Source organism: Chlamydotis macqueenii, chromosome 1, assembly GCF_036417535.1.
Source record: "Chlamydotis macqueenii isolate bChlMac1 chromosome 1, bChlMac1.mat, whole genome shotgun sequence".
Taxonomy (NCBI): domain Eukaryota; kingdom Metazoa; phylum Chordata; class Aves; order Otidiformes; family Otididae; genus Chlamydotis; species Chlamydotis macqueenii.
Window position 1 is genome coordinate 73591531 of NC_141556.1, and position 20016 is coordinate 73611546.

The 20016-nt window shown below is 40.7% G+C and overlaps 1 protein-coding gene across 11 annotated transcripts in view; it reads left to right on the top strand.

Annotated features, from left to right (window-relative positions):
• SOX5 (SRY-box transcription factor 5) overlaps positions 1-20016 on the top strand; it is a 649375-nt gene that overhangs the window by 352184 nt on the left and 277175 nt on the right. For 7 of the 11 annotated variants that reach the window (XM_086756476.1, XM_086756491.1, XM_086756484.1 and 4 more), the window contains exon 1: positions 1365-1480. The exons of the other annotated variants lie outside the window; for them this stretch is intronic. In XM_086756476.1, the coding sequence (XP_086612602.1) occupies positions 1443-1480 (38 nt within the window). In that variant the 5' untranslated portion in view covers positions 1365-1442. Of the gene's footprint in view, positions 1-1364; positions 1481-20016 lie in introns of those variants that run through there. 11 annotated transcript variants of the gene reach the window in all.

The window sequence follows — 20016 nt, forward strand, 5'->3', positions numbered from 1 at the left end:
TTGAGGCATTGTGCGCTCCCCTTCCAGGGTAGCCCCCGGCTAATCCCCGGGACTTGGACGGGAATTTCCCCGCGGCTTCCCCCACCCACGGGGCCGCTGCCCCCCCCCCCCCCGCCCCGCCGCGGCAGAACCGGGAGCGGGCGGCGGCGGGCGTCCCCGGGATGCGGGGCCAGCCCCGCATGTCAAAGGTCCGCTACCTGGTCGCCTTCCTCGCCTGGCACATTTGTACCTCGATAATTGTCAGCAGCGCGTCCTCCACCTCGTTATCAGGGGCTGTCTGGGCAGGGGAATTGGAGACACCCACAGCGGGGGGACTCCTCTTCCTCGCCCCGGGAGGGGGAAGGGGGGGGCGGGGGGGGGGGGGGGGGGGAGAAAAACCAGAAAAGCCCCACCAGACGGGCGGAAAAGTCTGTATTTTGTTGTTGTTTGTGCGTGCGCGCCCGCTGTTTTGGCATGAGGCTGCCTTTCCCCCTTGGGCACGGCGGGGCCGTTTGATGGAGTTGGGGGCCGGGGGAAGCGGGGGTTCGCGGCCAGGACGGTGCGCAGCGCTGCGCGGAAAGCGGGAGCCGGCAGCGAGAGCGGCAGAGTGAGTGACAAGTTGTTTACAGGTTTCCTTGAAGGGGCCTCTGCTATATTTCAATCTGTCAAAGTTGCTTTTCTTCCCTCAGAACAATGCCTGATTGTTGTGCGGGGTGGTAGTGTGGTTTTTTTTTTTTTCTGGTTTTTTTTTTTTTTTTCCCCCTTCTCCCCTCCCCAAAGAGAGGGAAAGAGGGAGAGAGAAAGCGGAGAGGGAGGGGGGGCGAGAAAGGAATGAAAATTCTTCGGAGCGCACATGCCTTTGGTAACATTTTTATGTGTCTAATCTTTTCTCCCCTATTTCAACTCCGAGAGAGTTGATAACTGTTTCAATTTAATCAGTCTGCTCTTGTTTTATCTTCTTTCTCCACTGATCTTCCTCAGCGCAGGGGATTTGCTCCTGGTTTGCCGGTTTAGGTGGATTGCCGGGCTTTTTTTTTTTTTTTACCCCCCCCCCGCCTCCCGCTACTTATTCCCCCCCCCGCCCCCCCCCCCGCCATGGGTTTTTAGGACACTGAACGAGTTTGACTTTCCCCTTTCCGCGGCGGCGGGCGAGCAGCGGAATCCGAAGGCGAGGACGGGCACCCCGAGGTCGCCCCGGCAGCCGGGGAGCCGCGCCAGCAGCCCTGCTGCGAGGCGCGCTGCCCCTTTAAGAGACTGGTCAAGGAGTCCTCGCTCAGAGCGAGCGGCGAGCCGGGAGGGAGGGAGCGGGAGGGAGGGAGGGGGGGAGAGAGAGAGAGAGAGGAGAGAGAGAGAGAGAGAGAGAGAAAATCAATCGGTTTAGAAGGTTTGGACTCACTTGACAGGTTCAGTTGGAGGCGACCATAGGTGGCTGCTGTGACAAAGGGAAATTGTGCTTTTCCAGCATGCTAACTGACCCTGATTTACCTCAGGAGTTTGAAAGGTGAGTGGAGTTGTCGGGGCGGGGGTGCCGCTGCCTTTCGCGTTCGGAGTGTGTGTGTGTGTGTTGGGGGGGGGGGGAGGAGGTGTCTTCCCCCCCTCCTCTCTTTTTTTTTTTTTTTTTTCTTTTTTGTTTTGTTCTGTTCTCTGGTTTGTTTGTTCTTGTGGGGTTTTAAAAATTTTATTTTATTCTTTTTTTTTAAATTAGATGAGCACGCGCGTGTGCGCGGGTCGGCTGCCCGCGGTGCAGGGGCTCACGCGCAGACACGCGGGGACAGGCGCGCGAGCGACTCCGGCGCGCGGCGGCAGCCGGGCCGATGCTGCCGCTCCCCCCCCGCCCCTCGCCTCCCCACCTCCGCCCCCCCACCCCCCCGCCCTACCCCGGCGCGCGCTACCTTGGCCATTCAAACGCCGTGTCAGTTACCCGGGCGTTGGGGGGCGGGGCGGGGGGAGCCCCACGCCCGCGGCGGGCCCCGCCGAGCCCCCCGAGCCCGGCCGCCCCGCAGCTTTGTTCCGCTGCCGGAGAGGCTGCCGTGCCCGAACCGGCCCGCCGCCGGGCGAGGCTGCCCTCCTGGCCGAGGGGAGTCCCCGGGCGACAGAGGATGCCCGGCGGCGGGCGAGGCGAGAGGGGCTCGTCTCCCGCCCTCGCCCCTGCCGTCAAACTTGGGAAGGCGCTTCCCCCGGGCGCGTGACCTTTTGTAGATCGGGCGGGGGACGATTATTTTTAGGCAAGTTAACGTCCCGGCCCTCCGTCGGAAGAACATCCTTCTGCCCGAGGAGAGAGAAAAAGAGTGAGAGAGGGGGAAAAAAAAAAAAAAAAAAGACAGAAGCGCAACTCTTGCCTCCCAAGTTTCGGCCGTCGCCTCTCGCGCGGAGTGTCACAGAGCGGGGTTTGGGTATGACGACGGAGCGGGGTTTGGGTGTGACGTAGGCGCGCCCGTCTCCCCCTGCCCGAAGCAGGAGTCTTCCCTGCCTGGAATTAAGTTTTTGCTGTCACTGGCGACGGCTTATGACCTCTGGGAGTTTAGTCCTTGTTTCGTATGATCTGGCGCTCCGAAGGGGTTTCGGAAAGCGCTCGTACACCCATCCGTGGATGATCCAGCATCCCTTCCCTCCGGCTTAGTTTTTAAAGGTTATTGATAGTCCCTTGTGCGGCTGCGGTAAACAATCCAAACTTTCCTTTCTAAGCAGTAAATAAAAGAACGCCAGGATGCGCGTTACTTAGGTTTTTTTTCTCATCTTCGTGAAAGCTACCTCCTGTATAAACATTTGGTTGTATCTGACTATGCAATACAAGCTAGGTGCTAGACCAGCTGGTTAAAAATATGCTAAGTCAAGCTGTTCATCGTTCAAACCTCCTGAATTTGATAGTAAAGGCATAGAAAAGAAGGCAAGATAAAAACATTTTAAGTGGGCTGAGGAACACACAAGCGGAGAAAGGACAGGAAAGAAGGCCTGAATTAAAAGATCGGAGAAAAATAAAACTGGGAAGCGCAGAGAAGAACTATTTTAATGTTTTCAAGCCTCGTTCATTGACTAGAACGCTTCCTTACTAGAAAGTGGAATTGGCATGGTTGGACTGCTCCGAGGTTGTCTTTTAATACAATTAATTTTCCAGGCTTACTTGGAATACTTGGTGTTTTTCATTGGGTTGTTATGATTACAATAATGGAACAAAATTGGTTTTGTTCACGTGCATTGTATTAACTTAGCTCAACTACCTGAGGGAACAGTTATGGTTTCTGGTGTTGAATCTGATCTGGCATCGTGATCATGTGTTTGTCTTGTTCATACAATTCATAGATTCAGGTATTTAATATGCTTCACTAAGATTATACGTATAAATTTATAAGCAAGCGATTTCAATTATTCTTTGAACTTTGTGATGAGCAGAATACTTGTAAACTCTGTGAGGCAGAATGAAGTCCTTTCATTTTCCTGTTGGGAGACTTTTTTAAAAATCTGAAGTCTCTGCATTGTAAATATGTATTTATATAAGTTTTATATATAAACAAATAATTTTGGACAAAACATCTTCCTTAGAAATAGAACGAGCCTCCTTATTCTTTTTTTTTTTCTTTTTCTCCCCTTCTAGGCATACATTTCATTTTCAGAGATCCCAGCTTTGCTCTTGTAAACATTCTAGTTAAATAATCAATACACTGCTCTCCTTTTGCTATGCAGATAATGACAAGCAGTAGAAATGGGAAGCAATAAAAATGAACCTCTGGACATAATTTTTTTTTTTTTTAACAATTTTCCCTCTGCAGTTGAAATTGGTAATACAAACCAATATCTCTGTTAATCATTACCGTTTGTTTACATTGCGTATGTTTGACTATAGTTACACACACACACACACACACACACAGAGTAGATACTGTCCATGTAATATATGGGTGTTTGTCAGAAGACAGCCACGAGAACGCACTTTCCCTTACACAGAGATGCCCAGACCCTCGGACACACATATGCTCAAGGAGTTTGTGTGTGTATATATGCGCGATGCGCAGACGATTGTTCTTCAGGCGTTTATGGCGGGTTATTTTCTCAGATTCTCAGTAAACACAGTTCTTGGAGCGCATTTCTGCAGTCGCTGGGGTCCAGCACGTTGTATCTGCATGACCGACTTTGGTTTTGTTTTTACTCTCCATCTCCCACTATTCCCTTTTAAACTTGCAAATTGTAAGGAGATAAAGATTTATCAGGCGAAGTTGTTTGCAGTTCACATCTCAGAGCATCTATATATATCTCAGGAGGTTATTCTTCTTTTCTTGTCGTCTTTCCCGTGATGTTTCAGTGTATCCCGGTGAACTGCAAACAGCTCAAAAACTTTCAGTCACCCCAACTGAAGGGATCTGAATGAAGGGGACTTCTCTTGTGCGTCTGCGGCAATTATCAGGAGGCATTTACGGTACACACTTGGAATGAAAATGAATCCTCAGTGTCAGACGAATAAACATTCATTAATTCATTCAGCATCAGTAGTAAATTGCAGTAGGTTTTGTGAATTAGCATGTATAATTAATTACCATACCAAAAATGTGAGGGTTTTCATCCTTTCCTGAGAAGTTACTTGCATGTCTTTATTTCTGTTTGTGGCGGTTCAGCTGCTTGATTAAGAGGAGCATCAGAATGCGTACGCTGAGGGGGACGATGTTTGCAGAAACGTTGTAGGAACAAATTGTAACTGGAATCTGCTCTGTTTGTTATCCAGGGAAACGATAACTTCTGGGATGTACTTTGCGATGTACCTGTGGCACTCTGAATTGGCTTTAAAGGTCTCAAAAAGAATAACACTATTGTTGCATGGGTTTTTTTTCTTTTTTTTTCTTTTTTTTTCTTTTCTTTTTTTTTTTTTTTTTTTTTTTTTTAAGATGGGCCATTATACTTAAATACAAGTATAGCCACAATAGGAAGTTTGCTTCATTGAAGAAAAGGTAGAGACAGTGCAGCCAGAACCATCGCGGACAGCTGTGAAATTTACAGAATGATAAAATCTCAGAAATGCCCAACATAAAGTTTTAATGTCTTAATAAAATCTGATAAATGAAAAATAGATAAAGTGACTGCTTAACAACGTCCCTAGTGTATGGAATGTTCTTAAACCCAAATTAATTACTGCATATTTACATTTCTCTGTAGACTGAGAGACAGGCTACGCTAGGCATCCGGATAGAGTGACATCCTTTCTCTTTCTCTTTTTTGTTCTCTTCTTTTTTCTTATTCTTTTTTCTTTCTTATTTTATTTTTAATATGGCAATTAAAGGTGAAGAGGCATGCAGGGTTTGTGGGAGAAAGAAGGATGGGTTAGTGCTTCCATAGGAAAAAAGGAAGAGCTAGAAAAGACAAAAGACGTGGATGGGAGCAGTGGGGATGGGGACAGTAGAAGAAGTTTAACATTTACAGTCACCAGTTCGGTGCACTCAAAACGTTCTCTGTGCCAGTGAATAGCTTGTAGAAAGGGAAGGCTCAAGGATGTAAAGCAAGCCTCTGCTGGGAGGGAAAAAATATACTTAGTTGCTTCACTGCTGCACTGCACGAGTCATTTCAGACTCCCACTGAATTTATTTTGGGGTTGTACCAACACTGTCAAATGGAGAAATCATTTTCCTAAAAGGAAACTTTGCGTATTCCGAAGTGCTTTTCTTAGCTAAAGTTACCCTAAAAGCTTTCTTCTGCTGCTGCATTTGCTGAGAATTTTGGAGAAAGAATAATACCTTTCTATTAAGCGGCTTGCTCAGAATGATGTCCCACTCCTAAAATCTACCTGTAGAAGTAAGAGTGATTATTCCTTCATTTAAAAGAAAACAATGAGGTTTCTTTAGTATCGGGCTGAATAGTTTTTGCCTTCCACTGAGATGCTTTGAGAAACTGACTTTATTGCTTATATTTGTGGGTCTAGGGGTCTGGGAACTGAAGAAGGAATACAGTGTCAGTTAAAAGTTTGAGGTAGTGGTTTTTCGCAGTCATGAAAATTAACGTTATTTTATTTCTCTGAGATAAGACTGGAGGAATTATTGCATTTACAGACTACTCATTAATGTCCTGCTTGTGCTAATTTCATTTGTTGTACTTATGCTTAGCGAGGAAGAAGTTGACTGTTACAGATTATGGATTTTAATGAACATCTCAATAATTTACCAGTTGCTGAAATTGTGAACTAGACTTGGAAGGCAAAAGCCCAAATGAGAGAGCTGATGAGTGACACACCAGCCTGCACAATTTGACTGTTGTATTCATTGCATTTGAATCAAATTGGGAGTTTGGCATTACTAATTCTGGGTGGCTGGCTCATCATATGCATTCAAGGAGTTAATTAAAACACACACAAACACATACACACACGCTCCCACCAAGCATCTTGCGATGTTTATGTGCATAGTGTGTTTGGTACCTTTAGATAGGAGAGGAATTGTTTTTCCTTGTCTTGCTGTCCAGAAATCTTAAATATATAACTGGTTTACAAAATATTTACTACTTCTCAGGGAGCTTTTAACGAGCATTTGTGGCTTTATCATTTAGGAGGCACATAGTATCTGGTTGAGTTACTTAAATTTGAAGCTTCCTGATAGAATAGGCGTATGTGTCTACGTAATGTGATGTATCCGTAGCTGTATAAAATACACTTTTACAATAGTTGTACAGGAAAAAGAGTATCTCCTCCTAAGGTAGATTTATAGTTTCTTCGCATGCTTTTCATGCTTTTTTTTTAAAAAAAAAAAACAAACTCTTAATTTTGAATAGGATACCTGCATGTTTGCATGTCAGATACCTCTGCCTTCACAACTCTTGCAGAAGTCAGTTTGACGTCTTCTTGGCTTGCTTGCTTTTTTTATTAATTTACTTCTTAGGCCTGGTTGTAGCATAATTAACTTGTAAAGCGGATGGGGAAAAACATGTTCTAGTGTTGTACCTATACGCACTGAAAATATTCCAACACCTGTGAATTCTGCTACTGTAGTCAAGAGAAAAGAAGTGCTCACAGCACTTAATCAATAGCTGTGGTATGTCTCTGCTGATGGCAAGGAGTATGTTAGCATCTTTAGAAGCAAAGCGGTTTTCCCTTTTAAAGTATCTGTGGATTTTTATCTGACTTGGAAAATGTGTGAAGTCTCCTGTACTTCCTACAAAAGGTAAAATTATGTTGTATTAGAGTTTGTTAAAAACTATACTGCAAATTAAGCAAATTCTCATCACATTATTGTATTACCTAAACCAGAACTTAACTTCTGGAACTTTTGAAACGGGTTGCATTTTTTTTCTTGAGCTTTTGGCTTCGGGCAGCGGGCGATGGCGAGCAATTGGGCGCGCTATACCTGACAGGGATTTACGACGCTTGTACCTTTCACATCTCCTCCCGCAGACCCCCCGACGAAACCTCGCCGCCGTCAGCGGCTGTAAAGTTTTCACCCACGCCTTTGCTGAGGGTTATGATGCTAGCCTGCGGTCTGCCACACGTCCCACCTCTCCCACACCCCACCGAGGGGCTGACTTGGTCCAAGTTGGCTTGCGCCTCGCCTGGGGCTGGGGCTGGGCTCTGCTGGCGGCCGGCGAGGAGCCCTGCGCGCCACAGCCTCCGCTTGAGAGACACTGCTTGTCACCTCCGCGCTGAGCCCAGCCTTTGCCAGCCTGAGAAGCCAGGAGTCTCTGAAAGTTGTTCCTGAGCCCACATGTCCTTGTGACAGCGTGAAGTTCTGCGTGCGGTAGTTGTTGGGAGAGAGCAAATTTAGACAAGATTTTGGAAGAATTTTGGTGAGCACTGCTTGCGGGGGCCCTGGTACTTGAAAAAAATGTAAGGAGTGAATGGAAATTGTGAGGTGTGCAGTGGTGATCCAGAGAAGCTGTCTGTCTTTTTCTGGCATAGGTGCAAAACTTTTTTAAAAAACCAAACAAACAAACAAAAAAAAAAACCCCAAAACAAAACAAAAAAAAAACCAAAACAAAACCCACCCAAAAACAGAAAAAGAAGGAAAAGAGAGAGACACTAGTTGAATTCTGGTTCCTAGAAATACCAGATGTTAATATGAAGTTCAGGAGTGTTAGAGGTGCTGCCCATGGTATTGGGGGAGATGTTTGTTTGTTTGTCTTTGAAATAATTTTACAAATGTTTTCCTGCCCCATATTTTTTGATCTAGCATGGCACTTCAACTTGTCCTTTTGTCACCTTGTTTAAGAAAAAAAAAAAGACACGTTATTATTTTTGACTTGTAGAACTCTGAGAGTTGAAGCGAAAATGATAAAAAGCTTGGGGCTCGCATTGGAAGTTTGAAATGGCTTTGACCATGTTTCTCTTGAATGTATTGTGGGATTAATCAGGTAGCTTTTCTCAGTTCTCAAATTGTAATTGTATTTGCTGTTTTTAAAATTTATATTTGGTATTCCAGTTTTCCTTTTTATACTTCTTTTTTTTTTTTGAAAGACCAAGTATGGAAATTCATATCGGCAACTACTCTTTGAGATCTATATTAATTTTATTTTCTTTTGTTTTACTAGGTACATCTGCTTTTATGTTTTCTCAGGTTCATATAGACTCTCTTTGTTGTGTTTTGTTTTTTTTTCCTAGGATGTGGGCGTCTGTGTGCTATTTGATCTAAATATATTGTAAAATTTTACCTTACTGCAAATTTTTCTGTGTGGTGTATTATAGTCTTATTACTATGTATTTGTTTCTGTCTCACTAATCTTAACATAATTCTATTAGTTTTGGAGGCAAAAAATAAGCAGAGTGAATAGAAATGGAATCTTCATGTCTCAGTAATCAGAGTTCTTGTTAGTGGTGAGGAGCTCTGTGTGTGTTGGATATGTGCTACTCTTGCATAGTTAAGACCGTTAACTGCATCTAATATTCTTCATGAACCTTTGCAGCTCTAGCGAAAAAAGACCTAGGAATGTAGTTTATGTAAAGAGGAACCTGTAGAGTTTGTCGTCCTCTTGGTTTCTTTGGTGCTGAACTTGATTTTTTTTTTTTTTTTAAGAATGTGGGAGTGAAAAAATGCCCCATGTTTCGTTGCTTCATCTCACGGGTTGGACATGGGCAAAGATAATGTATCTGACAGGGAGCTTGAGGTAGTTGCCATTGCCAGCTCAACAGATAGCATAAAACCAAGAGTAAGGAGAGCGTTTGTGGTTCCGAACAGTTTTTAGTTTTGTTATTCCTTTTTTACAATAGTTACATGAAAAGATTTCAACAAACTTCTCTTGCCAGTTGAAACAGTGAGCTTAAAAAAAAAAATTCAAGAGTGTGTGTACCCATACGTACAGACGCATTCATGTTTGTTCTCTATAGTTTGGTATGTCCGTTTACTGGGTTGCATTACATTCAGTTTGTTGGGAATCCTAAAGAGACTGCGCTTTAATAGAGTGTGATGCAGCTAAAATTCATCACAGTCTGACAGACCAAAGTGCATCTCTGCATACAGTTTTTATAGTTTTGAGGTATTCCTTGTTTCAAGAGAGAGAGAATGTTTAATGAAAGGTGTGAAGCATACAGTGTCCTCTCACCTTTTGGGGTGCCATGCCTGAGTTAGGGTCGGGGCACTTTCTTGGAGCTTTGTGCCAGGAGGGAGCATTGGCTTGCGGTAGTTCTGCCCATGCTGTGTTCGACTGTGGAGAAGTCTTCTGTTTTCAGAGAAATTCCCTTAGCGACCTCATTACATTCACTTTGTAAAACAAGACTGAAAACATTTTCTCCGATGGTTTAGTCAAGTTTCTATTCATAGGGTTTTCTCCTGAAATTTCAATGCTGTGGCCTCACTGGGGCAGAGGCTTTTTTGGATAGAAATGAGATGTGTGGGAAGGTGATGGTTGGTAAGGGCGGAGGGAAGGATGTTCTTAGCCGTTTGGCATGTCTGTTAACAAACTGGGTCATTTTGTTGTGTTGTATTTACATGACTTGTTCCTGTGCTAGTGTGAACTGTGAATCACCAAAACACGATGATTATTTAAAAAAAAAAAAGTAGGCTAAATGACACAAAACTGAAATAGAACCGAAAGGCTAAATGAAATAAAATGAAAACAGAACATGCAACATTATTCTTTTGGTATAGTTTCCTTCCGCAGTTGCTGAGTAAAGCCAAATAGGTTTCTTTTCCATGTCTGGTAAAAATATCCAGGCTTTTGAGTCTGAGAATCACAGGGACATAGATACATCTCTCTCTCCAGGTTCAGCCTTTGGTTTGTCTTTTGCTCGTGGATTTTGGAGATTTAAGTAGATATTTATGGTCAGTGTGTTGTAAAGAAGGCTGTTGATTCTCATCTTTGTCAAAACCATGTGAAGATGGAGTCGATTCTGGTTTTGCAACGGAGATTAGAATTTGACAGAATTTCTCAGTGGAAGGCTCTCATCCTTTTGCCTATGTTTTGTAAGTTCTGCTCACTTTTGCCATTCTTGCCTAAACTCTGAAATTAATTGTGTGACTCAGGGAACAATATTAGGCTATGGTGTTTTCATGAAATATCATGCAAAGTATGGGAAAAATACTGTGCCACTCAAGTATGTCATGCGTCTCTCTTATAGATAATCTGCATGTGTATTAGTGTCATTGATTTAGTGTGGTTTTGTAGAGTGCAAGCATCCTGAATCAGGACCCCATTATGCTCGTCACTGTACAAACACAAAAAAGAAGGTTTCTTTCCATTCCACAGAGCAGCCTTTGTGCCTAGAGCTTAGAGTAATATCAATGTGTCTTTGTATAGAGAAAATTCAGAAACGGGGAGTAGGTAAGAGATCCCTAGCATGGTTCATGAATGAGATTTCAGTCCTGGAGCCATGCTTTAGAATTTATAAATTGAGCAATATATGTGCATGCGTATTCTCTCAATATATATTTTCTACACATATGTATGTAGAAGTTGCTTTACTGTTGGAAGTACTGATAATATTAATAATAGATTCATACTTCCTATAAAGCCTTTTGATTAGAAATTCAGAGCATTTGGAAGGCATTAATATACAAATAATGAAGATTTCTGTACTCTTTAGATTGAGAAGCAAGATTAGCCTCAACCTATAGATGAGAAAACTGAGGTGCAGTGTCAAAAAATCATTCGCATGGGTGGGTATAAAAAGTAGAGATACTGACTGCTAGTCCTGTTTTTTAACCTCAAGACCCTCCTTCTGCTTCTTGAGATCCTAAGAACTGCAAATTATAGACTTCTGTCTGTCCAATTGTAATTTCTAAAGGTCTCATTCTAGCAAGATGAGCTATAATATTCAAATTACTTAAATATGTAAAATAATGACTTTGGAGTATAATTAGTATAAAGAAATATTTACAGCCCCAGCCACATCGGTTAGGGCTGGGAGGGAATACTGTCTGTAGCCCCTCCAATTATCTGAGCGTGCTTCTAAACTGACTCCCTACCTGGAGGCAGTTCGGAGAACTGGAGTTAGGGAGCAACACCCACAGTGTTCAAGCAGTAAATTGAAAGACAGCGTGTGCTACTAACGGTCAGGTAAAGGTTTCATTCTGGAGAACAATTAACATCTTCAGCCATATGTGCAAGAGCTGTCATATGTTTTATAACCTAAGGACCAGGCACTAGGAGAGTCCAGGAAAAAATTCTTCACAGGGAGAGTATTAATGTGAGGAACAGACTACTGAAAGCAGCAATGTAGGCAGCCACAGTGAGCAAACCAACTAGCTTAAAAGCAAAAACCACGTTGCAGAACACAAAATGCATTGTGATTCTTACCCACATATTTGACATCTGTTTTTTAGATGTATGACGGAGATCCAAAACGAAGGAAATCATACAGGCTTATTAAAAGGGAGGAATTATTTTCTTATTCATGTTCAAAGTTCTTCTGATCTGTTTTAGTGTGGTTTTTTTTTTTCCTCATTTCCAACTATATGCTCAGTAAGAGCAGAGCTAAATCGCTGGGGTCTGCAGGTAGATTTAGGTCTAGTCTCTCTGTTGCATCTGTTACTACACACCATTGAGAAAATGGGTATCAACTAAGGAGTCCTGGGTGGATTTGATCTCCGTAGCATATGAATATTATGACTGAACAATTAAGTTATTTTCTTTGATAAGCTTTTTAAGAGGGAGACCACTTTCAAGATAATGGATTATAATCAGGCATGTTCCGTAGTGTTTCAGTAGTAGTTATTCAGCAGTGTATTCACAAAGACCTGTTTTGTGATAGGGCCAGTCAAGGCATCCAGTCAAGGCATCCTTTAAAAAAGTGCTCATTCATTCTGAGTGTTTGGACTCAGTGGCACTGAAGTTCAGTGTCAGGTCCTAAAAATGTAGGCCTAATTAATTAATGTTCTACTCAGCTCTCTGAAAAAGGCTGACATTTTTCACCCCAGTAAACCAGCATTGGCATGAAATGGTGACTCATGAGGAGATCACTGAGCAGAAGCCTGACTTTCCTTAATCTGCAGCAAACTTCCATCAATTGTGATGCCACCAGAATTTCTAAAGCATCGGGAGAGATTTCCGCAGGCTTGTGCAGATCTGTAGATTTCAGAAGTTCTCTGTCAGTGTTAAGACACGTTAACTATCTGTTCCTCCTAAACAACTTGTATCCCTGGCAGATTTGAATGATCAGAACGATGGTGATTAAAAAGTACCTGAATTCTGCCAGGGCTAACATCTGGGCCTTAGTGGACTTGGCACTGTACACAAAATCAATCTTTGTTTTGAAACTCTGTGTTTCCTGAGGTGGTAATTCCCAGTTGTGGCCACCAAGGTCTTAAGCGAGACTGCTGCACAAAAATGCATTCTTCCAAATATACATTTGTTTGATAACCTCAGTTGTCAAAAGTGTGACCTCTGTTAATTTGTCACCAGGCAAATTATTGTCACCAGTTCCCAGATTCCATGAGAACCCCAGGCAGACAGCAGAGCCCCATGCTGGTAAGCATTTCTAGTTTTGCTGTTTATGGTAATAAACAACCTACTTACAAGTGACTTGACTGAGGTACCTGCAGCTGAGGTGACTTGCCATGGGTTGTTTGGTGTCACAGCAGCAGATTCATCAGCGGATTCTTGGAGGGCTCACAGCCCTTGTCTGCAGCTGATTCCTCCGGGGCAGCGTAGCCTATCTTATATTTTCATATTAAATAAACTAAATGGTTAGCAAATAAGAATTATTATTAAAATGATTTATAGAATTTCCTTCTTGGTGTTTATTAGAAAGGTGAAAATAGGATGAATGAAGTTGCTCCTGTTGTAGTTGGGCAGCGTCTGACACGGAAGCCTGTATTTTTAAAAGCAGCTATAAAAAATTAGATTGTAATAGAAGTTAGAACGTTATTTTTTAAAAAAAGATAAATAAAATAGCTTTTTACATACATGTGCAGTCTATTGAAAGGCCATCCAAAGTGCTGATACCAATTTAAGAAGATGATCTTTTGCCTTAATTATACATCTGGGAGATATTAGATGAGCATTTTGTGGAGAACTGTGAATACCTTAGTTGCCAGTTGTCTAAAATGCTGCTAATGATTGCTTCAGTGCCAGTGTTTTGAAGGCTAGAACCTAGGCCTGAATGTGAATACAAAGAACTCAATCTAAAAGAACCGTGTGTGCGCACACTTTTTATACAAAACAGATTTCAACCATCTGCTTGGCACTTAGCTTTGCAACTGTAGGCTCTGATACGAAAGCAAGCACTGTCCAGGTTATGAATGGTATCACTTTTATTGGTACCTTAAAAAAATCATAGTGTTTTTAGAAAGCTTGTGAGTCCAATGGTTTTCTTCAGTGGAATAATGAAAACAACTGCTTTAGCCAAAAATTTGTGCCTTCTGCCGTTCCTCCGACGACAGCATCTCTTTACTCTTGCAAAAGGGATTTGGTAGTGAGGAAAAGTTTCTGTTCTGCACCTCAGCACTTCCAAGTGTATCAGAGGAGTTTAGATGAGTGGCCCTTAGAACTGACACCCCAGATGGTTTATGACACAAAGCACTGTTTGCTTAGGAATACGTTGTGTAGCAGAGTCTGTTGCCCAAGCACTGCAGAGCGTGTCAAATCAGCATGGAAGTTAATGGACCAAAAGCCCTTCTGAATTTAACACTTTCCCATTTGATCTGAATTTACAGCTTTAAATCAGGACCACCGTTTTCCTTTAGTGGTGCAGTGCTGGAAAGCAAAGTTGATAGCATAAATTACAGGCATATAATACAATCATTTTGAACCAGTTAATCTGTTTATAAAGGTTCAGAATGGATAAGAACTACTAAAATATTTGGTAAAAACCTATTCACAAAACATAAGAAAAAAAAATCGAAAGTTAGGAGAAGATTTGAGTATCTATTAATCTGATACTCTGACTAGTCCATGTTTTACTCTTAATAGATTAAGCAGAAGAAAATGCACTATACAGAAAATAAAAATTCTTTGGAGCTTTCACTCTTTACTAGAAACTTGGGTATTTATTTCTTTGCCTTTGCTTGATTTAGCCTTAAAATATGCGGGGCAAAATATGTTCCTTCTTTGAAAAGGGTTTGATAGTATTTTCCCTTAGATGCATGTTCGGAAAAAGATGACGAGAATGCAACCTCCTGCCTGTAACAAAGCCTCTGTGTTTGGCCATCCATTTAGTGCCGTGCCACATTAGTACTGCGTTGTTAACACCTTTGGACAGGGCTAAAGGTTCCTTGCTGCTGTGTCTAGAGAGCTGCTTATGTCAGATCATAATGTTACTGGATGTTTTTCTCAATAAATGTTCTTATTATTTAAAAGTAGGGCTGCATTGTTTGCTTCTGAGATTTCAGGAGTGTGACTAAAAGGACTAATTGTTTGTTACGCTCTTCTCTTAAAAAGACTTCCTTTTCTCTATGTTACGTGGTCTTGAGGACGTACTGCTTTTAACTATTACATTTTATTTGCCTGAGTCTGACTTTTTGTGAAGAATATCCAAGATGATGAAAGAAAGATAAAGTTGAATCTCTGTGGATAAAATGATGATAATATTGGAGACTTAAAAGCTTCTGCATAGTTGTAGATGAATCATAATGTACGGACAGTAGAAATCTGACATTTTTAAAAAATGTGTGGGAAATAAGCCTTAACAGTATTAAGGTGATAGCCCTAACAAGCTGATAGTCTTGCAGCCCTCTATTATTCCTATCCTGTCTCTTCCTTCCTCAGCTCTTCTCCTTTCACCTTCTCCCCACAAACAGTTGGGCATGCTTTCTACATTTTTATGGCAAGCACTGTTATTCTCGCAGGGAGAGATTAAAACAATAAACTTAATAAACTTCAGAAAATTCTGAGGGCCTGTAAGAATTGATGCTAATGGAAAGCAAGAAAGCCAGTTCTCTCACCACTGTGTCACCATGCCTTCCCATAGCAACTCTGCCGAAGTTACTTAGCCATCTTATTAGTGAAACAGTTCTTCATCTTGCATGCCATAAAATGAGTTTCTTGAGGAGAGGGAAATAGCAGCCTATCTGCTGTTCAGCGTTCATGATTGCACAAGAATAAGCTCCTGTATTCAGGGGTGGGTGAGAAGAAATTCTGTACGCAACACTATGAGTGGATTCATAACGAAACCTTTGCTCTTCAGCCCTCATGTTCTTGGAAGTTTTAGAGGGGAAAGTCTACTTGACCAATGTCAACAATTTGGTCATTTTCTTTGCTTCTCCTCCTCCTACCTTTAGGTAACATAGTAATATTTATTGTCAGTTTATTTTCTGTAGATTCCTTCAATCCGCTGTGGTTGGAAGAGAGTTCCGGAGTGAGTGCACGGCCAGGTAAATTTGAGATGGCAGTTGGTGGTGTGGGAGGGATGGTTGGGAGAAGGAGGAGGCAGAGGGTATGAGAGTACAGCTGCAGTTTTGAACAACCTGCCAGTTGTCCCCCTTTTTATTAAAATGGCAGCTTTCAAGCTAGGTCTCTGAACTGTTTAATTTGATTTAGACTCTTAAGTTTTCCCGTGCTTTTAGTAAGGAGTGAACAAATACATTGCTCTCTCCCTTCTTCTTTTTTCTTCTTTTTTCTTTTTTCTTTTTTTTTCTTTTTTCTTTTTTTTTTCTTCTTTTTTCTTTTTTTTTCTTCTTTTTTTCTGTTTTTTTTCTTCTTTTTTCTGTTTTTTCTTTTCTTTCTTCTTTTTTCTTTCTTCTTTTTTTTCTTCTTTTTTTTTCTTCTTTTTTCTTTTTCTTCTTTTTTTCTTTTTTTCTTTTTCTTCTTTTTTTTTCTTCTTTTTTTCTTTTCTTTTTTTCTTCTTTTTTCTTTTTTCTTTTTTCTTTTTTCTTTCTTTTTTCTTTTTTCTTTTTTCTCGTTTCTCTTTTCTTTCTTCTTTTTTCTTTCTTCTTTTTTCTTTCTTCTTTTTTCTTTCTTCTTTTTTCTTCTTTCTTTCTTCTTCTTTCTTCTTCTTTTCTTTCTTCTTTTCTTTCTTCTTCTTTCTTCTTCTTTTCTTTCTTCTTTTCTTTCTTCTTTTCTTTCTTCTTTTCTTTCTTCTTTTCTTTCTTCTTTTCTTTCTTCTTTTCTTTCTTCTTTTCTTTCTTCTTTTCTTTCTTCTTTTCTTTCTTCTTTTCTTTCTTCTTTTCTTTCTTCTTTTCTTTCTTCTTTTCTTTCTTCTTTTCTTTCTTCTTTTCTTTCTTCTTTTCTTTCTTCTTTTCTTTCTTCTTTTCTTTCTTCTTTTCTTTCTTCTTTTCTTTCTTCTTTTCTTTCTTCTTTTCTTTCTTCTTTTCTTTCTTCTTTTCTTTCTTCTTTTCTTTCTTCTTTTCTTTCTTCTTTTCTTTCTTCTTTTCTTTCTTCTTTTCTTTCTTCTTTTCTTTCTTCTTTTCTTTCTTCTTTTCTTTCTTCTTTTCTTTCTTCTTTTCTTTCTTCTTTTCTTTCTTCTTTTCTTTCTTCTTTCTGTATGTCAGTACAGGGCTTCAGAAATCCCTTGAAGCATTATGTGCTGCTTGTGCCTTCCAGGAAGCCCTAGGTACAGATTTGAAAGTCTCCAGAAGGAAGGTTGACTCCTATGTTTCAGAGACTATGTAACATCTGTATTTTCAAAGATTCTGATGTTATGTGTAACACTGAAAGCAGGAGGAAAGGATGAATGTGTCTGTAAGAAGAGTGCATGATTTTCGTAAAGAACTAAAATGTGTGTGAAAGTTGCATATGATTCGGCTAGTACAAAAAAACGTTTTTGTCTTTTTAGAATTTTAGGGTAATTAAATGTTTTTAATAGTTTGGCTCATGCATCTAATCTATTTGGAAATATACAACTTTCAGGGGTGTTTGGGGAGAAAATTAGAGCTTGTTTTTCTGTCTGTATGAAATATGAAAGTAAGTGGCTGAAATAAATTGATCTACATTTTTAGACCCATTTATCAGGTAGAGTTCAATAAAGTAGTATGTGTGCATTGTAATTGTGCAGATGACTTGTTTTTAATTTGAGAGGAAAAACCTGTTGAATAGGAGGGTATATGTAGCACCAGGAGTGGGTCTTGTCTTGTGTTTTTACATTTTTAAAAACGCTTCAGGAGAGTAATAGCTAAAAGTTACTTCTCACCAAGTGCCTTGTGTCAGTCTGGTTTTCAGCAAATTAGTTGGATGCCCTTGTTGGAGCCTTAGAAAAGAGGGCAAGGACCGAGTAAGTTCAGAGAGTACTGTTTGCCCTCACCTCCAAAGTTTTATTACTGGCTTCTCTGGAGCTCTGGGTAGTAGGAGCATCACGGAGAAGTTTCTTCTTCCTCTGTCTTTGCAGTATCATCGTGTGAATAAACAGAGGCTATGCTTGTCATTTGGCCTCCTTGCACAAGCCCTGCATTCACAGATGATCCTAAGGCTCTGTCCAACTCCTCCTGCAAACAGTTGTAAGACTCACATTGGCTTAACTTGGGTGCTGGATTGGGCCCATTAAACAGGAAGAAAATAAAGTGGAAGTGTTGAATGATTCCTATTGATGCTTTTCCTGGCACAAAGTACTGCAGATAATTGTTTTTAGATTAAATACAGTTGCATCTAAGTATTACACTTATTAGCTTTTCAAAGGAGGAATAACCAAACTGGACATATGGGGTGTTTGAAGTGTGATTGTGTGAGACTAAGATAAATTCGGGAGAATAGCTTAAATCACAGGATGTGTGTGATGCCCTTTGTATACAAGATGTGGGATTGTGGAATTTATTTTGCATGCGCTGGTTTTCACTGAGAAAGAATCCAGAATGCAAATATATAGTCATATTTAAAATATATAAGGAGTGCAGCCTTACTGCTATAGACTTCGTTAATGAGGCCTGATAGTGATGTGATCTCTGGAAATACTTCAGTTAAGTAGGTTTAATCCTTATTAACAGTAAGTTGCTTGAAACCATTTTGAACAAAGTCTGAGAAGGAATATGGTAGGTTGAACACATAAATAAAGGCCAACCCTGTTAGGCTTTGAGTGGCTTTGACACTTTCAAAGTTCTGTAGGTTTTGGACTTGCTGCGAGATCAGCACAATAACAAAAGAATTTTCACCTTATCTTAATACTTTTCTGCTGTAATGAACAATGTCATTTCCACATTAAAGTGGGGTACTACTCATGTTTTTGGTATAATTTAGGTGTTGCCCAAGCCCTCCCCACAACTTTGTTAGAAGATATGGTATAGGCAGATACTCAACAGTCCTTTTTTTTCTTAAGCCTTATTCTGGAGCATTTGGGTTAAATGGTGTATGTAATTTGTCCATGTTTTGGAATGCTTCCTGTTGACTCCAGTGTGATTTAGCTGTGGATGACTGTGATCCAGAACCTTTTAAGAACAAGGGGATAGGAGAGGGCACTGTTTGTGTCACTGCTTTCTTCTCATTCATCAAGAGGGCAGAGGGAAAGAATGAAGTGGCAGGGCTTCAGGGCTTTTGTTGCTACTGTTTTTTGGGAAATGTATTCAAAGAACTATTTTGGAAGATGATGGTGAAGTTGTTCCTACTATTTGCACTGCATTGCCAAAACATTGTGCTCTTGTATGAGGTATGAGGTAATAGCTGCGGTTTGTGGCGACATTATGAAAACATTGGTTTGTTATGATGATTGCAGAAAAAATCCCAGATACATGGTAACGTATTTGTAATATTTTATTGAAGTGAAACATGGAAAATACAGCATAGCTTGGAGTCCCCTTGGGCTGATTTCACGTTTCAGGAATGAAGAAGCAGTTGTGCAAAACTTAAATGGGTGTACCTGACATCAGTTAAATAGTAGATTTTGGCCCATTTTAGTATAGTTCAGTCTCTCTCTCTCTCTCTCTTTTATTTTTAAAGTATCGCTAATGTGTATTACATTTGGTTGGTAGTAAGGCGTATTTTATATTGCTAATGATCCAAATTAGAATTTTTTTTTTTTTTTTTTTTTTTTTTTTGTCCGGTGAAATAGAGACAGTATTAACTAAAAGATAACATTGCTGCTGGATGTTGTTGTAGAATAGGTAACACCTTACAGGTTATATAGTATAGTTGAAGGCTATCTAAGTATTTAGATAGGCAAGAAGACCACAGACTTTTTACTCTCAACATCTAATTGTGAGGTAAAGCACTCAGCATAATAAACAGAAAGATTCATGCTCTTGCTTTACACAGTTCAGCTGGACAGGATAAGCTCCTGCATTTCCCAGCTGTGCTGACTGAAAACTTTGAAATTAATTTTTGAACTTTTGGTTGCCTCTTTATGCAGCCTGGTTTTGTTTCTCCTTTAATTCTTTAGTGAATGGGCATTACTAGATTTGAAAGCTTGGATCATGGCTTTTATATATTTTTTTAGCTTATTAAGGGAATAGAATTAAAGCAATACAATATGGCCACGATGCTCCAAAGCTCTAAGTGTATTAAACTGCTTGCTATCCTATTTTGACAATTTTGTATGCCTGCTAGGTATGTAGGTCCTTCAGTTCAAAAACTCTACTTCATCTGCGTTTGATGTCTTCCATCATGTTCAGATAATCAAGCCAGAACCTCTAGATGTTTAGCAGCAGTCAGTTGCAGGAGAGGACCTGTGATAAATGTTATCAGATTGTATGAGAAACAAGTCCCAAAAGAGGTATATTGGAATAGTATGTCACTATACCAGCAAATCAGCACTGTTGTTTGCTTCATCCTCTCTTTTTCCTG